Source organism: Lissotriton helveticus, chromosome 7 (genome assembly GCF_964261635.1).
Source record: "Lissotriton helveticus chromosome 7, aLisHel1.1, whole genome shotgun sequence".
Classification (NCBI taxonomy): Eukaryota; Metazoa; Chordata; class Amphibia; order Caudata; family Salamandridae; genus Lissotriton; species Lissotriton helveticus.
This window is the reverse complement of record NC_136068.1, coordinates 533,115,642-533,135,055: the sequence shown is the minus strand read 5'-3', so window position 1 is coordinate 533,135,055 and position 19,414 is coordinate 533,115,642. Positions and strand designations below refer to the sequence as shown.

General features: G+C 41.2%; 1 protein-coding gene across 1 annotated transcript in view; it reads left to right on the top strand.

The window, feature by feature from the left end:
* LOC144769149 (uncharacterized) overlaps positions 1-19,414 on the top strand; it is a 1,798,260-nt gene that overhangs the window by 1,357,053 nt on the left and 421,793 nt on the right. The window contains exon 19 of the mRNA XM_078653155.1: positions 6,387-6,416. Coding sequence (XP_078509281.1) covers positions 6,387-6,416 — 30 coding nt within the window. The remainder of the gene's footprint in view (positions 1-6,386; positions 6,417-19,414) is intronic.

Sequence of the window (19,414 nt, the reverse complement as noted above, 5' to 3'; positions counted from 1 at the left end):
CTCATAATGACGTGCACCAAGCAGGAAGGGGGAAGCTGGAACTAGGAGCAGAGAGGGCGATGCTGGAGAGGAGAGAGGTAAGGGGGTTTGAGCTTAGGGTGGGAGTTACTTTTGTAGGGTTTAGGGTAGTGTAAAAGTAGTGTTCTAACGTTTGTGTGTGTTTTTTTACGTTTTAGTGTTTTTTTGTAGTGTAGTGTAGTGTAGTGTTGTAGTGTTTGTTTAGTGTAGTGTATTTGGGTTTAGGGTACTGTTGTAGTGATTTAGGTTTTAGGGTAGTGTAGTAGTGTTTGTCAAGTGATTTAGGTTTTAGGGTTGTGTAGTAGTGTTTGTGTAGTGTAATGTTTTAGGGTTTAGGGTAGTGTAGTGTTTTAGGGTTTAGTGTAGTATAGTAGTGTTTGTGTAGTGTAGTGTTTAAGTGTTCAGTATAGTGTTGTAGTGTTTTAGGGTAGTGTAGTAGTGTTTGTGTAGTGTTTTAGGGTTTAGGGTAGTGTAGTAGTGTTTGTGTAGTGTCGTGTTTTAGGGTTAAGTGTAGTGTAGTGTTTTAGGTTTTAGTGTAGTATAGTAATGTTTGTGTAGTGTTTTAGTGTTTAGTATAGTGTTGTAGTGTTTTAGGGTTTAGGGTAGTGTAGGGGTGGGAGTAGTGTGGGTAGTGTAGTAGTGTGTTAGGGTTTAGGGTAGTGTTGGGGTGGGGTGGGAGTAGTGTTGGTAGTGTTGTAGTGTAGTGGTGTTTAGGGTAGTGTAGGGCTGGGAGTAGTGTGGGTAGTGTAGTGTGGTAGTGTTTTATGGTTTCGTGTAGTGTAGTTTTTTAGGGTTTAGGGTAGTGTAGTAGTGTTTGTGTAGTGTAGTGTTTTAGGGTTAAGTGTAGTGTTTTAGGGTTTAGGGTAGTGTAGTAGTGTTTGTGTGGTGTTGTGTTTTAGGGTTTAAGGTTGTGTTGTAGTGTTTGTGTAGTGTAATGTTTTAGGGTTTAGGGTGGAGTAGTAGTGTTTGTGAAGTTTAGTGGCACCACTTGGCAAGACACGGCTGGGAGAATCTTGGAAGCAGGATGTAGAAAGAAAAGTCCAGTCATTTCACTCCCAGGACAGAAGCAGCCAGCATTAGGTCAACACAGTAAAGCAAAATGAAAACTGGCAGTCCCTCATGACAGCAATCCAGCTCTTCGTCCTAGCAGAATGTCCTCAATCCAGCAGTTTTCTGAGTATATGGTATCAGAGACCTAGTACCTATGCCCATTTCAGCCTTTGAAGTAGGCACACTTCAAAGTAAAGGCTTTGTACTGCACAATGCCCTGCCCTTCCCTGCCCTGGCTGCAGAAACCCTACAGGGGGTGGAAACGTATTTGTGTGGGGACAGGCACATCCCTATTTAGGTGTCATTGTCAACTCCACCCTCGTCTCTAGCTCAGAAGGAACCATCTGTCTGGTGATGGGAGATCAGGATATGCAGGGTCATCTCAGCTCCCCTTATGTGACTGTCTAAAGTGAATGTACAAACAGCCCAACTGTCATCCTGACCCACATGTGTCTTCAGAGAGAGGGAGAGGTACAGAATGGCTAAAGTAAGAAAATTCCAACTTTCTAAAAGTGCAAAAAAGAAGAAAACATGGTATCCCAATTAATTATATAGTATTTTTACAACAACCACACTATATTCTTTTGGTGATTGGGTTATTTATTTACCCTATTTTTTCAATTTTTTTGTGAAAGGACTTTATATCCTTCACATGGAACACATCAATACCATATACATATTCACATACATGACACTTTACATGATACTTACAACAATATACAAGACCAACACTTTTTTGACAAACACAATGTTTTACATAAAACTTCACAACAACATAATTACATCACAAAAAGCCAATGTGCCATATATAATCAAACGATGGCTCAATTGATTATTATTAAACGTTCTTATAATTCAGTCCAAACTCATTCCTGAATCAATTCTATTTCCTTTTAATACTTTATCCACTTTTGTTAACTTAATAGCAATTGCCGACGCGTTTCAAGGCTCACGGATTCTCAATGGGCTATCATCAGGGCATCTTACTCTCAACACATTGGACACATCTACAATACAAACAAAACAAACTTTAACTTATTGGACCAGACCCTTCTTACTACTTCTTGTGCCCCTTACTGGCACCTGTGCACATACCTGCCAATGTCGTAAACACTTTTCTTTTGAGCAAGATTTTCAATGATCATGCGTCTCTCTCAATATGAAGTAATGGATCTAATAATCTTGACCGTCTGTGAAAAATAAAGTTCAATTTTAAAAAAAAAAACTAAAAAGGTACTTTATTTGTGTTGTGATACTGCTTTTCAAGAACAACCAACATACCTTCCACAATTCCAAGTGGTGCCCAGTAAGGGGTACAAGAAGTGCCTTCCACAGTTCTTGTGCCCAGTAAGGGGCACAAGAAGTAGTAAGAAGGGTCTGGTCCAATAAGTTAAAGTTTGTTTTGTTTGTATTGTAGATGTGCCCATTGTGTTGAGAGTAAGATGCCCTGATGAGAGCCCATTGAGAATCTGTGAGGCTTGAAACGCGTCGGCAATTGCTATTAAGTTAGCAAAAGTGGATAAAGTATTAAAAGGAAATAGAATTGATTCAGGAATGAGTTTGGACTGAATTATAAGAACGTTTAATGATAATTAATTGAGCCATCGTTTGATTATATATGGCGCATTGGCTTTTTGTGATGTAATTATGTTGTTGTGAAGTTTTATGTAAAACATTGTGTTTGTCAAAAAAGTGTTGGTCTTGTATATTGCTGTAAGTATCATGTAAAGTGTCATGTATGTGAATATGTATATGGTATTGATGAGTTCCATGTGAAGGATATAAAGTCCTTTCACAAAAGAATTGAAAAAATAGGGTAAATAAATAACCCAATCACCAAAAGAATATAGTGTGGTTGTTGTAAAAATACTATATAATTAATTAGGATACCAGGTTTTCTTCCTTTTTGCATTCATAATGCCCTACCTGGGTCCTGTCTATTGGGCCCAACCCCTTTGTGTATTCAACTTTCTAAAAGTGGCATTTTCAGACCTGCAATTCAAACACCATCTTCAATAAAAGATGTTTTTTTAAATTGTGAGTCCGGAGACACCAGAGTGCGATTTTCTATTACCTCCCTATTGGACGATACACTTGTAGGGTGTTACAAGGCAGCTCCAATGCTAACCTATTGGAGAGAAAGGCCTTGTTGAGGTGAAAAACAGAATTAGCAATATTTCACTACCAGGCCGTGTAAAACACAATAGTACTACCTTTTAAATACACTGCACTATGCCCATGTGGCTACCTTGGGCCTACCTTAGATGTGCATTACATGAAATAAATGGTAAGGTTTGAGCCTGGCAAGTGGGTGAACTTGCCTGGTCAAAATAGCAGTTTAAAACTGCACACACCAAGAACTGCAGTGGCAGGCCTGAGACAGGTTTGTAGGGCTACTCATGTGGGTAGTTAATGTAAAAGGTGACTACAAGGGATTTTGTTCATTGATTGATTGATTTGAGTATAATGTCTATCTCTTATAGGTTCATTAAAAAATTAAACCCAGTGTATCCACAGGATTACTTTGACATTAATCTGCAGCTTTTCAGGTAAATATATTCAGTGTAGTAAAATACAGTAAAGAGAAGAAGCACACAGCAAAAAAAGTTTATGTTTGAAATAGATTGTATTGGGATCAATCACAAGGGAAATTTCATGGGGAGAGGAAATAGAACAAAACTTCAAATAAAAGTCATGAAAAGCAGTATATCTGTATTAACTAATCAATTCATAACAATACATCAGCTCCATAAATAAATGAGGAAAACCAAAATCATAAATGTATCGTGGTATCATTCGGTGCAACAAATACTGAGGAGTTGATGTCTTTGGTCGACGTTTCGGTCTTGTATGTTGTCATCTATAAGACCATCATCAGGACTAATTTTTCATCAAATAAACCCCCTTAAGTACATACGGTGTTTAGGGCCGATCTTCAGACTGGGCAATGGTTCAGACTGGGTAATGGTTCACCAGAGGAATCTGCTAAAGCTCTTCTATATAATTAGAGCTTGTATGATGATGTGGGTTTGCTGGTATCTTTATTTCCAGAATGGTCATAAATGGTCGTGATATTGAACACGAACCGAAGGTAGGTCTGGGATCACGGGTCGCTACCCCAAGTATTTCCTCGCAGTCTCCAGTTGAGAAAATAACAACCATGTGGGTGGCACAATTAATGCTGCCGGTCCACTACTAGCATTTTATTTACAGGCCCTGGGCACCATTGGTGCCCTGTACTAGGGACTTACTAGTATATAAAATATGCCAACCACGGCGAAAACAATTACCATCATTTTTTAGACACAGAACACTTAGGCTTTAGCACTGGTCAGCAGTGGTAAAGTGCCCAGAGTCTTGAAACCAGCAAAAATGAAATTCAGCTCACAATCAAAAACAGGAGGTCAGAGGCAATAAGACAAGGGAAACCACACCAAAAGATGCCAGGCCTAACAGTGCATTTTTGATGTTTTTATGGTATCCTGTGTAAGTATTCTTGATGTGCTGAGATACCAGTTCACCATGTTGTTATAAATGCTTTTAGTTGAAAGTGTCTATTTCTGTTAGTGCAGTGTGTGTGTGATATTTTTAATAACAAAATAGGTTTGTTGCTGTTACCACGGTGCCCCTGAGGTAGTAACCCAAAATCTATAAGTCTGCTTCAGTTATGTATTGGGTGGGGTTCTGTTGTGCTACAATAACCTGTCTTTCACATTTAGTGTTAGTGCATTGAACTGAGTTCTCCTATGTCGCCCTTGGGTGGAAGGCAAACCTTTCAAAACTATGCTAGAGTTGTACTTTAAGCAACAACTCTCCTGCATGGTCTTGAGGAGAGTTTTCATGTCTTAGTCCTGTTGGCCTGTATATAGGGTCCTGGGGATACATCCTAACTGTGCTCAGGAGCACATATGAGCACACTGTTGCATGCTTCAAATTGCAAATTGGGCTGTTTCCCATTGTGCTTCCCCATTATGTTGATCAAGCATTCCTCATTGCCACCCCATCACACCAAAAGGCCAAGAGGTTGGCCTCCTCAGCGTGGGCACTGGATGATATCTGTACACAAAGGCAATAAGTTCCAAAAAAGGCGGGAAAAGGCTTTCTGCAAGGAGAGGCACACCACCCAATCCAGAGTCTCTTCCTTTCACCTTTCATAGCCTCTGGTGGCCACAAAGCAAAGATCCTGCATCAACCTTGCAGGTGGAGCTGAATGGGGGCATGAGAAGTTCAGGCAATGTAAGGAGGTGCTCAGCAAAAAAGAGCCTAAGGGAGCGCCCAGTCAAAGCCCCTGAGACAGATTCCGCCAATGGCACAAAATGTCCCAGAGCAGCAATCAGTCACTTTTAATGGGTATATAGCCCCCCCCCCACTGTGAAATAGCAGCTTACAAAGGCCCCAGATGTTTGTCCTTATCAAGGGGTTCACCTTGCTGCATACAGTGTCCAGGCCGGAGCAGACAAGTACAGCAGAATACGCCCGTCAAGCCAGGCCTCACCACGCTCCTCCATTTCTCCCCATCACTCGCTCGGTACAGCCCATGCCCCCCCCCGCACAATCAATGGCAGCCCTTGGTCCTTGCTGTGACGGCATTGTGTCGGGGTCGAGGGAGATGCACCTCTTCTGATCAGCGCAATGGCATTGATGCATGGATTTACCCTTTACCCACTTATTACCCACTTCCAAGGGCTCAGGGCTGGATTGGCCGGGCAAGAATTGCAGCAAGCAAAGTCCAGGCACCGTTGCAGCTTGAAAAGTCTTTGATGTCCCTGAGACTTAAAACAGGGGACAAGCCAACATACCCTTGGGTACACTCTGAATTCAATTGAGATGGGTCTAGTCCTCCCTCAGCAGGGCAGATAGTTGCAGGCAGTAGGCGGCACAGCAGAAAATAAGTTCTTCCAGAGCAGCAGTCTAGAAGAGTGGCAGTCCTTGTAGCAGAATAGCAGTCTTTCCTTTTGGCAGAGTTCTTCACAAGTTCAGTAGTGTCCTGAAGTGGTGGTGTGTGGGGCCCAGTACTTATAAAGATATGCCTTCAAAGTCCACAGAGTCCCTGCTCTTTGCATATTTTAAATAGGTTTATAAAGTCCAAGATCATATATTTTTCAATCAACTATTTCAATGTCATATTTCAATGGATATTTGTTTCATTCTGTGTTAGATTTGTTAGGCTGCTTAAGCAGTAAAGCCTTTTCTGTGTGGTAATGTGGTTGGTGCTCTTATGGACTATATAGTATAGGTATATTGTATAACTATTCTCGCACTTTGAAGTTCAGATGTTTGGCAAATTTAATAAAATAATATTGTTTTCCATCCAACAGGTTATTCTGTGAATACAATTCCACCTGGAGGTAACTATATAACATCTATCCTTCATCCTGAATCATTTTGTCATTGTGCAGGGTTGTTTGGTCTTAATTTGAAATTGGTGATTTTTTTAAGGTGGAGCAGTGTTTATTATAGCTGTTCCTGTACCAAGGTATTTAATTATCTGCTTATTAAAGCTTTTTCACAGTTAAACCTTACAGTTACAAGGATTACATACACTCTTTAAATGATATTCTCCCCATTCTTTCCACTTAACCCATCCACCCAATACTATCTCCAATTGCTGAATTATTCAGTCTTGCATGTCAACTTATTGTCTGTGCACTAAAGTCCCCCCCCCCTTATGTGTGGTAGGTGTCTATCCCCAGTGGCGTGTGGAGGCTGTGGTATCTGCACTGTTTGCATGATTACCCTGTGTTGTGCAGTGCGGTTTTGTAGGGGGGGTTCCTGGGGTTGTTTCCGTTTATGGGGGCTAATAAGACCAGAGAAAATTCATGCCTGGTTTGTTGCTAGGTTTCCATTTTTTGGTATTCATGGTGGCATTTCATCATCATTTCTCTGGTCTTTAAATGTTTGTGAAGTATTAATGTCCAGCCAGAGTGGATATATTGTGAAGGTTTATTGCCATCCACAGCTGCTCAGCATATATGTACAAGGATCCAGAGAAAGACACCAACTGAACCCTTCAATCAAGACTAAACATAATAAATTCTACAATAGAACACTGAGACAAACAACAAACACCTACCAGTACTAATACATCACTATCAAATATTCTAGGACGCCACATATTCCCCTCCCCACAATTAAAAAAATATACATGCATCTTTAAAAATAATAATCAGAATCAGAATACAAAACAGTACATGTTATGTACATCAAATAAATAATCATTAGATCTTGTTAGGGAATAAATGAACCTGAACTAGTCAAAGCAAAGTCTAACCTCTAATTCTTGAACCTTGCAGGAATTTCTCTTTTTAAATTGCTTCTACGTAGGATAATGTTCAGACTGCTCAAAACATCATCCCGGCTTCGGTCACCCTTTTTCACTATTCTTCGACTCTTTTTCAGCACTTTTTTATTGGACACCTCTGTCTCACAGGCAATTGCAAGACAAGACATATTTAATCTTTGACCATTACCCACTTTCACTTCCTGACCTCTAACTTCAATTATACGAATAGGATCTCTTAATTTTGAAGCTCCTTTTTGTAATAGAACTTGATCCTTGATGCAAACAAAATCACTCATGAGAAACTTGCTACTGCCATAACTTCTGTTGCCTCTTAATTTCATTTCTTCCTCACACCTGACCAAACTCTGCTCATTACTTGCATTTTTAGCCTCATAGGAATAATCTTCTACATCACATTTCTGATCAAATGCTTTGTCTCTATAGGAGGGAACTCAAAGATGAAGTGACTTTTCCTCCTCTTATAAGTTCAAAAGGTACCACTCCTGTCACAGATTGTGGTGTGGTCCTGTATGCCCTTGATAATAACTTGATGGCAGTTTCACAGTTGACTCTAGATTTGATGGCACTCTGTATGCATTCTACCAGTACATGGTTGAACCTCTCAACTTTACCATTGACAGGGGGTGATATAAATGTGTGTACCAATGTGTTATACCTTAACTGTTCAAAAACTCTGTTGTGCTAGAAGACGTGAATTGAACACCTTCGTCAGTAAGCCATACACTAAGTACGCCTTCCTTGTAAAATACTTCCTGAAAAAAACAGATCACTGCTTTAGTGTTCAGCTCCGGCACCCCTTTAACTTCCACCCACCTGGAAAGACGATCCACCAACACATTAAAATATTTCATTATGTTGGGCCAAACAGGAAATGTGCCCACAAAATCAACTGCAACCCTTTGTCACACGTTACCCGGACATTTGACTGGAATAAGTAGGAGTGTTGAAGTAACTAGACGTTTAGCACTGTAACAACACTGTATACAATCTTTCACAACTATATCTACCTCCCAATCCATACCCAGCCACCAATAATCATGCCAACCCTGTGTTTGGTAGCAGTTACCCCAAATGACTAGAATGGGCAGATTCCAATATGTTTCGTTTGAAACAATCTGGAGGAATCATATTGTCTCCTGTCATTATTAAACTACTCGCATTAAAGAACTCATCTGCGACTTTGTAAAATGACTGCAAAGGACAATCCAAAGACCTTTGTTTCGGCCAACCTGAAGTCACCATTTTCACAACCTGATACAAAACATTTGGCCTTTGATGGCCATATACCATTCATTCATATCCTGACATATGTTACAATCTTCCACAGTATTGAGAATGTGTTCTTCAATCTCCTCTTGTACCATTTCCTCACAAAGCTCTTCATAAACTACCATTCTTCACAAAAAAATCTGTCCCAATGTTCCTTCCACCTGCAATGTGAACAATTGTGAAATTACATTCCGGCAGCTTAGATGCTAGTCTTGCGGTTGTTTTCTTTATCTTGTTACCTGAAATAAAATCTACCTGTGGTTGGTGGTCAGTTCTTAGGCAAAATTTCCTTTCAACAAATATGACTTGAACTTTTATACTGCAAACAATAGGTAGAATTTCCTTCTCTATGGCAGAATACCTTGATTCAACATCTTTCATCCTTCTTGAGGCAAACCCAATAGTGAACTGTTTTCCACCCTCAGTCTGTGACAGCACAGCTCCCAGGCCATAAGGACTAGCACCCTCAGTCACAAATGTAGCACATCCTTCAACATAAGCTCATAAAGCAGGCGCCTCAACTACACATCGCTTAATAAGCCCAAAGTTGTTCTGACAGGTAAAAGTCCTCACAAATTTGGTTCATTCTAAAGCATTCTGTAAGTTCAGAAAAATGACTAATGAACTTTGAGTAAAACTCACGTATGCATAAAAATGAGTGTTACTTTTCCTTGTCAAAAGGGTGAGGTGCTTTCACAATTTTATATACAATACTTGGTTTGGGTTTAACACCTTCACCAGACAACACATGCTGCTGCAGTGAATTTCATTCACACCAAAAATGCATTTACCCTCTGTAGGGGTGACACCAATAGTCTGTAACACTGAAACCATCTTCTTCACAGCGTTAATATGAGTAATGGCATGTATCAAAATATCATCCTGAAACACCACAATATTGTTCATGCCCGTAAACGGTCTAGGCATAATCTTCTGGAACACAAAAGCTGCTGAAGCCATTCCGACTGGCATACAGCAAAACTGAAACGTACCATCAGGTGTTATAAAAGGAGTGAGATGATGTGCGTGTTCATCTAGCAGTACTTGACGATAAGCTGCACAAAGATCTAGTTTAGTAAACCATTTGAACTGGTCAACCTGTGTAATGAGATCTTCAATTTTTGGCAGAGGAAAATTCTCAACCCATATAGCCTTGTTGAGAGATTTAAAATCCACACATAAATGCAGATCCCCTGACCCTGATGTACTAATACATCACTATCAACTGTTCGTTGACACCACTGGAGTGCTTCCCAATGTTCACTTATTGGGTATTTCTGAACCTTTACCATTAGCGGATACTTTCCTCCATATTATCTCCGTTCTCTGACTTGAGAAGACAGGGGTGTAATAATCCTGATACCCCCCAACTGCAGAGTAGGTGGAGACCCTTCACACCAAGTAGTGCATTACTAGCAGAGGACCTTAGTGGGGGCTGGATGTAAATCAAAGTCTAATTTAAATTAATTTTAGAAGGCAGAAAAAAGGAAGAAGATTTTGTGAAGCAGCAATTTACTTATGTGAATAGAATATTGATGTCCTGTCAGTGGGGGAAGACATATTTTATTTTTGATATTCACACTGGGTGTGTTTAGTCTGGTGGTTTACATGACCTCAAACAAAAATACATGCTGTTGGACAAGAATGTTGGAGGAACAAAACATTTGCCAGATAGGTAATAGGGCCAAGGAGAATAAAGTTCAAGAGACTCCTATTATGGCCCATTCATTTCAGATGCACTGAGGAATGAATTGACCGAACTGTGCAATTTTCAACTCCTATCTGAACACCTGAATTTGGAGTTCTAAAGGAGGTTTCTGTCCAGAGTCGAGAAAGTTGATTACAAATCTTTTCTTGATAACATTTCTGGATTTCAGAGCTTGACTAGGATGTTGTTGTTTTCAGCAGTCAGAGATGAAGAGGTGTTACTCTTAAAGGTGGAGCCAGCGAGGACATATCAGGGTGAGGGTGATGTTAATTGCCATCAGCTTGTGATTAGATAGACGTCTACTAATGATTTTTCGGAGTGTTGGATGGGCTTGAGAGTAGGGAACTTCCCCCAGTCAATGTGAGAAACTTCGAGGGCTTGTGCCTTGTCTGGAAGTTAGAAGCAGGTAAATGAATTTTGATTCCAATATAAGGTATGGTGGGACCTTTAATGGGCAAGTTCTTCGACAGTCATTTACAATAGCATGTGGAAACTGAGGTCATTGGTGCATTTAGGTAGTGAGTGTGACAAGCAAAGAAGTTTCCAGTATAAGTCAGTCCATCTTCTTAGATCTGATGGCATTAATGATGAGGACGCACTCTGTCAGAGTGAATTTAAAGTCTGCATCTGACTTTTGAGATTGTATAAGAGCAGGAAGGATTTAAGATGTTTGTTATAGCTTGTTGACAACATCGAGAGTCAGAGTTGCATAATATTAGAATTAGAGTGTTTCAATGTCTTACTTTGCAAGCAAGCTGCATGGAGATAATCGAGATAAAGCAGGACCTGAAGCAGCCTGGGGGAGGGGAGAGCCTCTTGTGATGGAAAAAAGAGGGATCTTGTATTCTTAATTGTACTAATTGTCTGCTGGGAAGGAAGGGGTTAAACCCCAGCAGGCAATGGTAGATGTAGCTAATGCAAACTGATTACTGACTAACTGGACAGTGGTTGCCTGTGCAGTGCAGCAAGGTCTGAAACATTGATTGTATTTTGGAGTAGTTTGTGATATGTGGGTTCGAAGTTGACTTACTATTGTACTTTCTGTTACAAGAAGTTAACAGATCATTCTACAAGATTTATGTTTATGAATCACATCTTGAATGCACACTGACATGAAAATTAAAGGCTCTCATTGGGTAACTTGCACTAAAATTACATAACAGAAGGTAGGATAAAAGATGCTCAAACTACTGCAGACGAATTAACAGCCCACTAGCAAGTAAGCATGTGCAGCTGAAAAACTGTTTTCAAAGTAAGTGTATCATCCAAAATACATGATATCAAAGCACATTTGGCCTTTTCTTGGGATGACACTTCAATGTAGATATTCGAGCAATAGGAAATAGATTTCCTGACTTTCAAGCACAGACAGCTCAGTAGTAAACATGTCATGTCTGATCTTTCTATTACTTCCTGTATGGCAGAATCCACCGGGGCCTGGATCTTTTGTCTCCCGAATATATTCGGGGTGAGGCATGTTACCATACTTGAACCAGAGACCACCAAAGTGCCATTGAGGAGGAAGTCAGGTGGGCTTAGCCATATAAATTCCCTCCAGAATGCCCGCCACAACCAGGACCTAACTTTGGGGTGGCGTACCTATGGAAAGGCTGCCCCAAACTCCCCCACCCAGATAAGACATGCAGGGCAAAAGGAAAACAGGGGCAGTGTGTGTGGGGTCCGGGAATACATCACTAAGCCCCCGCCCACTAACTTGTTGTGCTGTACTAGATATGGTCAGGCTCATTTATGTTTTTTGTTTGTTTTTTATAGCACTGCAAACTGAATTGATATATGAGGCTTCAAAGGTAACAAGAAAACAGAAGCTGAACTCTCTGAGGGAAATTACAAATATTTGTACCCACATTTTGAAAGTTTCTAGACTTAGTCTCCAATAATGCACAGTGCTGAACTCGTGTGAGTCAGAAAAACTCAGAGTAGATTGTCTTCAAAGACACTGCGGTTTTGGACACACTTGTTTCCCCCAGTTGCACCTTGTAGTGAGATGGAGACCTCTGGTTATCACATTAGTATTGTCACAAAAAGATAACATTTAAGGGTTGTTCTTATTGAAGCAATGTGTAGAGCAAAAGTTACTCAGGAGCTGATTCATAAATGGGTAGATGGCCCATTGTTGTGCCAGAGGCATTGATTAATTTATCCTTTCCTCCTGGTGGTGGGACCACCTGCCACATTTATAAATGACTGTCAAGCATGTGGTCAGTTAGAATGCATTGGCTGTAACCACTGTCAAGGGGGGTCCTGCCTGTGAATATTGATGGTTTTTTTCTCAAAAAGAATATTGCAAAAAAGGATGATTCATGACATGTAGGACATGGCAAAGTACATTATCCACACAGTTACCTGGAATAATGTTCTTTCTGGTGCATTTCTTAACCTCAGATGCCTAAATGCCCTCCCATCTCACCTTTCTCTTTGAACAACTAAAGAGTTCCAAAGATGGTGATCGCACACTCTTGCCAACTGTTGTTCGCACGTCACATGTGAGGGCACAGTAGGGTTGAAGGCAACTGTGACTGCACTATATACTTCTGGGGCAGTAGAGGGTCAAAGTGGAGCCTCATTGTGACATAACAGTGTGCTGCAGCAATGCTACAACTTTCTCTGGACCTATTGTGGTGCCTGGGCTATATTTTAATGTGAGAAATCTGCAGTCAGAATATCCACCAGAAAGAGTGTCAACGTTAATTTGTTCTTTCAGCGCACCGCTGATTCTTCTTTTCCCTAGGTTGTAATGTGTCTGTTTCATTTTCTCTCAGAAGCATGCATTGCCCGCCATTCAAAGATATTTTGAGATGGCTTATAGGGTGTTTTTATTTGATTATGGTTAGATTTTCGTGCTATATATTTTTTTACATGGGAGTTGACATTAGTGATGTGTTCAATATTTATATTTTCTGGGGCCTGGCTTAGGGGATCCCTTAGAACCTTTTGACTAATTTGTTAGGAAGTTTTTCCGGAACTTCATTGAACATTTTTGGATGGTGTGATATGGGTTCACATGTTTTATATTCTAAGAGTAGAGACGATGATAGGACCCTTCGATCTTGATGGTCTGTGCAGAAGGTAGACGAAAGAGACAAAGATGGTTCAGTCTAGTATTTTTCTGGCTTTGTGGGAGGTGGGTAGCAGCAGGTCAATGAAAGTTGAATTTCTACATGTGAATATTGATGTTGAAGGGACTCTTCTTGATTTTCTTTTCCCTCTTAATGTTGAAGTTGCCATGGACGTTGTTTGCTGTGAAGAACGTTTGTCGCTCCATGTAGTATTACGTGAAGTGATGTGGGTAATCTACTCTGTTTTCTAGGTGATTGGTAGATTATTTTGAAGTATGTTCTTTTGGGTGACAAAGTTCTGAGTCTGATTTTTTGAAGAAAATTCAAGTGTGTGAACTTTATGTTTTACCTCATATAATATTTCTGTAGTATATTACTACGTTACCTCCAATTTGTTGTTTTCTATCAAAGATGATGATAGATAAGCCTCCTGGTTTTGCTGGTTGATGATGCGCTGTGAGAAGTCAATTAAACCGGATTGAGATATTCATAAAATATCGAGGTTGTGGATAAGTAGCAGATCAGCATTATCAGTATAGTAGGCATTTACAGATCCGGTGCTGTGGATCAAAGCATTTGATTTAGAACTGTGGCAAGTCGTACTGGATACATAGAGGGTGATTTAGACCCTGCTGGGTGGTCCTCAATTTGTCTGTGGCAACACTAAGGGGCATATTATCAACACAGGCGATAAAATTATCGCTTGCTTTATCGGCAGAAAACTGCCGCTAATGCCGCTTTTGCGGCAGAAAACTGCCGCAAAAGCGGCTTTAGCGGCAGTTTTCTGCCGATAAAGCAAGCGATAATTTTATCGTTGGTGTTGATAATATGCCCCTAACTTCTTCTAACCTGGGAATTTAGAGGTCCCCACTAAAATTGGTGTGGACCATCATGTAACATATGACAAATATTTAATGCTGGTCAGCCTGCCATTTGATAGTGGATGTTTTTTTTGTATCACAGAAAAAAAACAAATAAAGGCTACATTTCTACAATAAAATCATGTTTTCACCCATATAATATTGTGTATAATATGACACAGGGGGGCTTACAGTTAGGCCTTCTCCTTAACTACCAGACTTATCAATATCAGTCGACCTAAACCCCTACATCTACCAGATACTAGTTTCAACATCAAACCAATTTTCACACATAGAATATCACTTAACTTTTTTTGATGCTGAGATGTAAGGTTGCTTATTACACAGACGGAAGGGGGGAAAGGCAAATTCTCTCTAATCCAGCCTCCCCAATCACATAACTGTAACACGCACGGAGGAGTAGCGAATATTATTTTGAAGGTGGCACGTGGTCAGTGAAAAAATACTGCCCTCACAAAATTGAGACATGCTTCATCATTGGGCTTGCTTCAATACACCCCACGCAGACCAATGCCTGGGGTGGAGCAAAGAGAGGGGAAGACAATGCAAACACAAAACAAATAATATACAGATCTATTTCTGGGATCATCGAAAGAGAAGTGCAGTGAAGGTTAAAACTAGTACGGTGGTGTCTCTGCTGAAAAATGTATTCCTGGACCCACTAGCTAGGTCTGAAAACGTGAAGGATGGCGATGACAGGAAAGAATTAGGAGTTCCTTCACCCCTCCTTACTGCCAAAATGTCGACATGTTTCTGCCATATTTTAAGTGTCCACAGTGTTGGTACTCTGCCAGACAATTGTCCAGTTACCGCCGTGAAGGTAATTGGACAATTGCCTGTCAGAGCACCAACCTTGATGAAAGTTTGACTACAGGGGGGCTCTCCCATTTAATCGCCAGTTTTAGCATGATCACAAATAAACTTAATTAACCAATGTAAGTTACTTAGGGTGCCCCTCCCTCTGGAAACCACAGGTTCCAGAGATACCTAAATGCAGGTATAGAGGGGAATGCCAGTTGACCCAACACTGGGAGTGTCCTGCTTTGCCCTAGAACTTGTAGAATAGCAAGGTGTATTTGGTGTTGTTGCCCAAGGACTTAGTAGGTATTTCTTGCCACCTTTCCTGACCAGAGGTGGATGTGTTTATGTGTCCTCCTATCATGCTCAAAGGTAGAGATCTAGGTTTGCTACTGCCTCTTTTAAATGGGGTTGTTTAATTGCCGCAACGTAGGTTAGGGGAGACGAGGTGTTTGTACGCTCCTTTGCCAAGGATAGTGTGGACTTTGGAATAACCAGTGGAAGGGGCGATCTTTGCTCACACCCTCCCACCCCCACTCTAAGCAAAAGAGGGAGCTATTTGTTTCTCAACATTGCTGAATAGGGGAGCATTGTTTATTTGCCCCACTTTCATCATGAGCATTCTAGTTTTGGATTGCCCTGACTTGCCCTTGGATTGGGCCGTTCTTTGTAACACTGCTTTGGGCAAGGGTTGTGGCATTTACTTCCCACTTGATGAGTTCAGACCTCAGCAAGGCCCAAAGGTACCGAAAGGGTTCGCCCTTCTGTGTACAAAGTCCTTAGACTTACAAATGAAGTTGGCAAGGAGATTGGAAATACAAAAGCATAGTTTAATAAACCTTTAGAGGTGGTGATACAACCTCCACAACACTCCTACAGCATTGTACAGAGTAGCACACTGAATACAAGCACATGGCCCCTTTTATACACAGTGTAAGGGGTTCAGTTTACAGTTTAGACAGAGGTTACAACCACGTAAGGACATTTCTAAACATATCAGTGGGTGGAGCTAACAGTATTTCTAGAACATGGGAGGGCTATGCTAATAAGGGACAGCTGTTACTTCTGCTGAGCATGCGCTACACTCTCAAGAAGGACTAATAATAACTGTTGCTAGGTAGAATCCACAGTGTAACTGGCAGAGAGGTAGGACAATCAGAACATTGAGCACATGGCAATGCAGGACATGAAAAATGGCAGATTCGAAATACAAAATGGAATCCGTATACTAGATATTTGGACTAATGCATTATGGCTTCGGCTAATGCTTAATAATACCGCTGTTTTATTTACAACAGACGACCCTTTCAGCATTAGCTGAAGCCATTCCATTTCATAGGGTAGTCATCATACTCATCTTGAATGTTAATGCTCATAATGTTAGAAATTTCTTTAGTTAAACTTTTTTGATAGGCAGCTTCGGAAACAGCTTTCTTATTGGGTATACAAGAGGTAATACAAAGAGAACATATCATAGGACCACATTGAATACACATACAGCAAGTGAAGAGAATTGCTACTATTATACAAAGGCCAGTGAAAATCTTCCAACCCCATGTAGTAAATAAGGTCCAAAACCAACTAGAGAAGGTCCATGTACCATTATCTACATGTATGTCGGCAGCTATTTTATGCAGTTTATTTATGGCATAATAAACAGAAGGCGAGTGGTCTGGGATGAAGACACAACAGCTACTTCCAATAATTCTACAAGCTCCTCCCTTTTCTGCTAATATGACATCTAACACCATTCTGTTCTGCAGGGCAACAATTCTAGTAATTTGCAACTCTTCAGTTACGTTTCCTAGTGCTGCAGCAGTTTGGTTGGTCACTGCCTCTACAACTCTAGTTAATCTTCTTATCTTTCTACTGTTTAGGGCAGCTCCAACAAAGAAGAATAAACCTAGGTTAAAATGTACATATTGCTGCAAACTAGTGTCGGTCTGGTCCACATCATCGATAGATAAAGTACTTTTGTATCTATTCACAGTGGCATTATTCAACAATCTCAAGTCTTTATGATATGTGGCAGGTGCTAAAAACACTGGTGGTAATAAAAACGATACATAACATACTCCTGACCAGCCAGCTGGTAATCGATAATATCCTCTATTACCGCATACAAAATATGTAATATGGGATGCTAAAAATGTACTATTATTCAGGCCATCTATATTTAAGACTTTGATACAATCACTAACACCTACAGGGATGTACCCAACACTTTGCACACATAAGTCCGCTTGTGCTTGTGCAACCGAGATCACAAATTTTTCACTTTCGACAGTGTCTCTAGTGTTCGTAAAAATGTAGGGAGTAGACTCATTGTCTGGTCGATATTCTTCCCACTCCCATATGGTTCCATTGGCTTGTGGATAGCCTTCTTTATTCTGGTGACATTCTTTGTTTAGTCTAAAAAGTAACCTTCCAACAGCAGGCTTTCTTGTGGCAAATAGAAGAGTATACCAGGCACGACAAGAGCCATTATGAGAGAAAAGGAGAGGTATGAACGGTGTTCCCCCCTTCTTCTGGTGCGCTGGCATCATACCACATATCCAGCAATTTGTTTCATTTGTAGCAGTGTGGGTATGATGTAGCATCTGAATGAAGGTGTTATTTACAAAGGACAAGCGGTGTTTTGATTCCTGATAGGGGAGCGTATAAAAGAAATGCTCCTCTGGCACCGGTGTAGAAACCACATATAGATCACGGGCAGGAATTACATCCTCAACAAACCACGTGATAATGGCAACAACTGCCACAATAGCAATGAATCCAAAAGCGCAGATCACTTTCTTTCTCTCCATGTTGAACAAATATCTCGCAAATCTTCCTGAAACTAAAAAAAAGGTTGTCAGAACTCTTCCCCCAAGGCGGCCATTGTTTTCTTCACCAGCGGGCCAAGACGGGTGTCACTACTCTAATGCAAGGTTAATCCCCCCCCCCTTGCCTCATCGGCTCTCCGTTGCACCAACCGAGGGGCCGTTCTGACAACAGTCTAAACAGCAGCAAACTTCTTCCTGGGTCGAAGGTTGTATTTTCTTACTCCAGAAGTCGTCGGGTCCGGGAAGAACTCCTCTTGCTCATCAGGTACCACAGCAGGGCCTTTCTCTGTAGTCAGGATTTCTCGATGGTCAGTCAACACGGCAGGCTCCACCAATCCAGGTTGCACTCTGCGACAGTGAAGAGAGTGAATCCAGTTTTTCCAGTCGGTCACTCGGACAGCCGTTCTTGTGCGAGCAGAACTTGCTCGGGACCGCACCACCGGGGCTCCAGGCCACTCGTCCTCTCGAACGCCTTGATGAGGACGAAGTCACCGGGTCGGAGACAATGACCCTCGCCTGTGCACCGGTCAGGGAGTGCTTCTCGAACCTGTTTATTCATGGGACGACCAAACACCACTTCATACGGTGTAAGGCCGGTCCGGGAGTGTGGTACTGATCTTATTGACAACAATGCCAAAGGCAAAGCGTCTGGCCAAGTCAGAGAAGTGGAAGCCTGGATCTTTGCTAGTTTAAGCTTCAGTGTTCCATTGTATCGTTCCACCAAGCCAGCCGACTGTGGATGGAACACTGCATGGAACTTCTGCTTTATCCCCAGACCTTTCAGAACATACTTGATAACGTCTGCTATAAAATGAGGCCCGTTATCACTCCATAGCAGTCTACAAACACCATACCTAGGGAAGAACTCCTTCAGTAGCACCTTTGCTGTAGTCATTGCAGTATTGTCCTTAGTAGGGTAGGCTTCAATCCATTTACTGAAAGCACACACCACCACCAAGACATACTTTAAATTATTACAGCGTTCGAGTTGGATATAGTCCATTTGCAGGACTTCAAAAGGTGCAGTAGGTATTTCAAATCCTCCTGCTGGAGTCCGTGTTCCTTTCCCTGTGTTGTATTTAAGACAGACCACACAGGTCTGTACCACTCTCTTGGCCGTGCTAGCAATCTCTGGCTGCTCCCAAACTTGCGCAAGCAATTTCACAATCGCTGAAGCTCCAACATGTGCTAGCCCATGTGCCATTTGAACCATAGGTTGGACAAAAGCTGTGGGCAACTTCCACCTATCCATTTGTTTGTTGCGCCAACAACCTTCATCATCCAGTTCTCCATTTTCAGACCATTGCTCTCGTTCTTTATCAGAAGCAACTCTCTGTATTTCCATCACTTCTTTCCTAGCATCATGCCATCGTTCTGCTTGTGACTTCACAACATACATTGAAGTGGAGTCAGGTCTCATTGCAGTTTCTCGTGCTACTTGGTCAACAAAAGCATTTCCTTGCCCTACGTTGTCGGTAACCTTC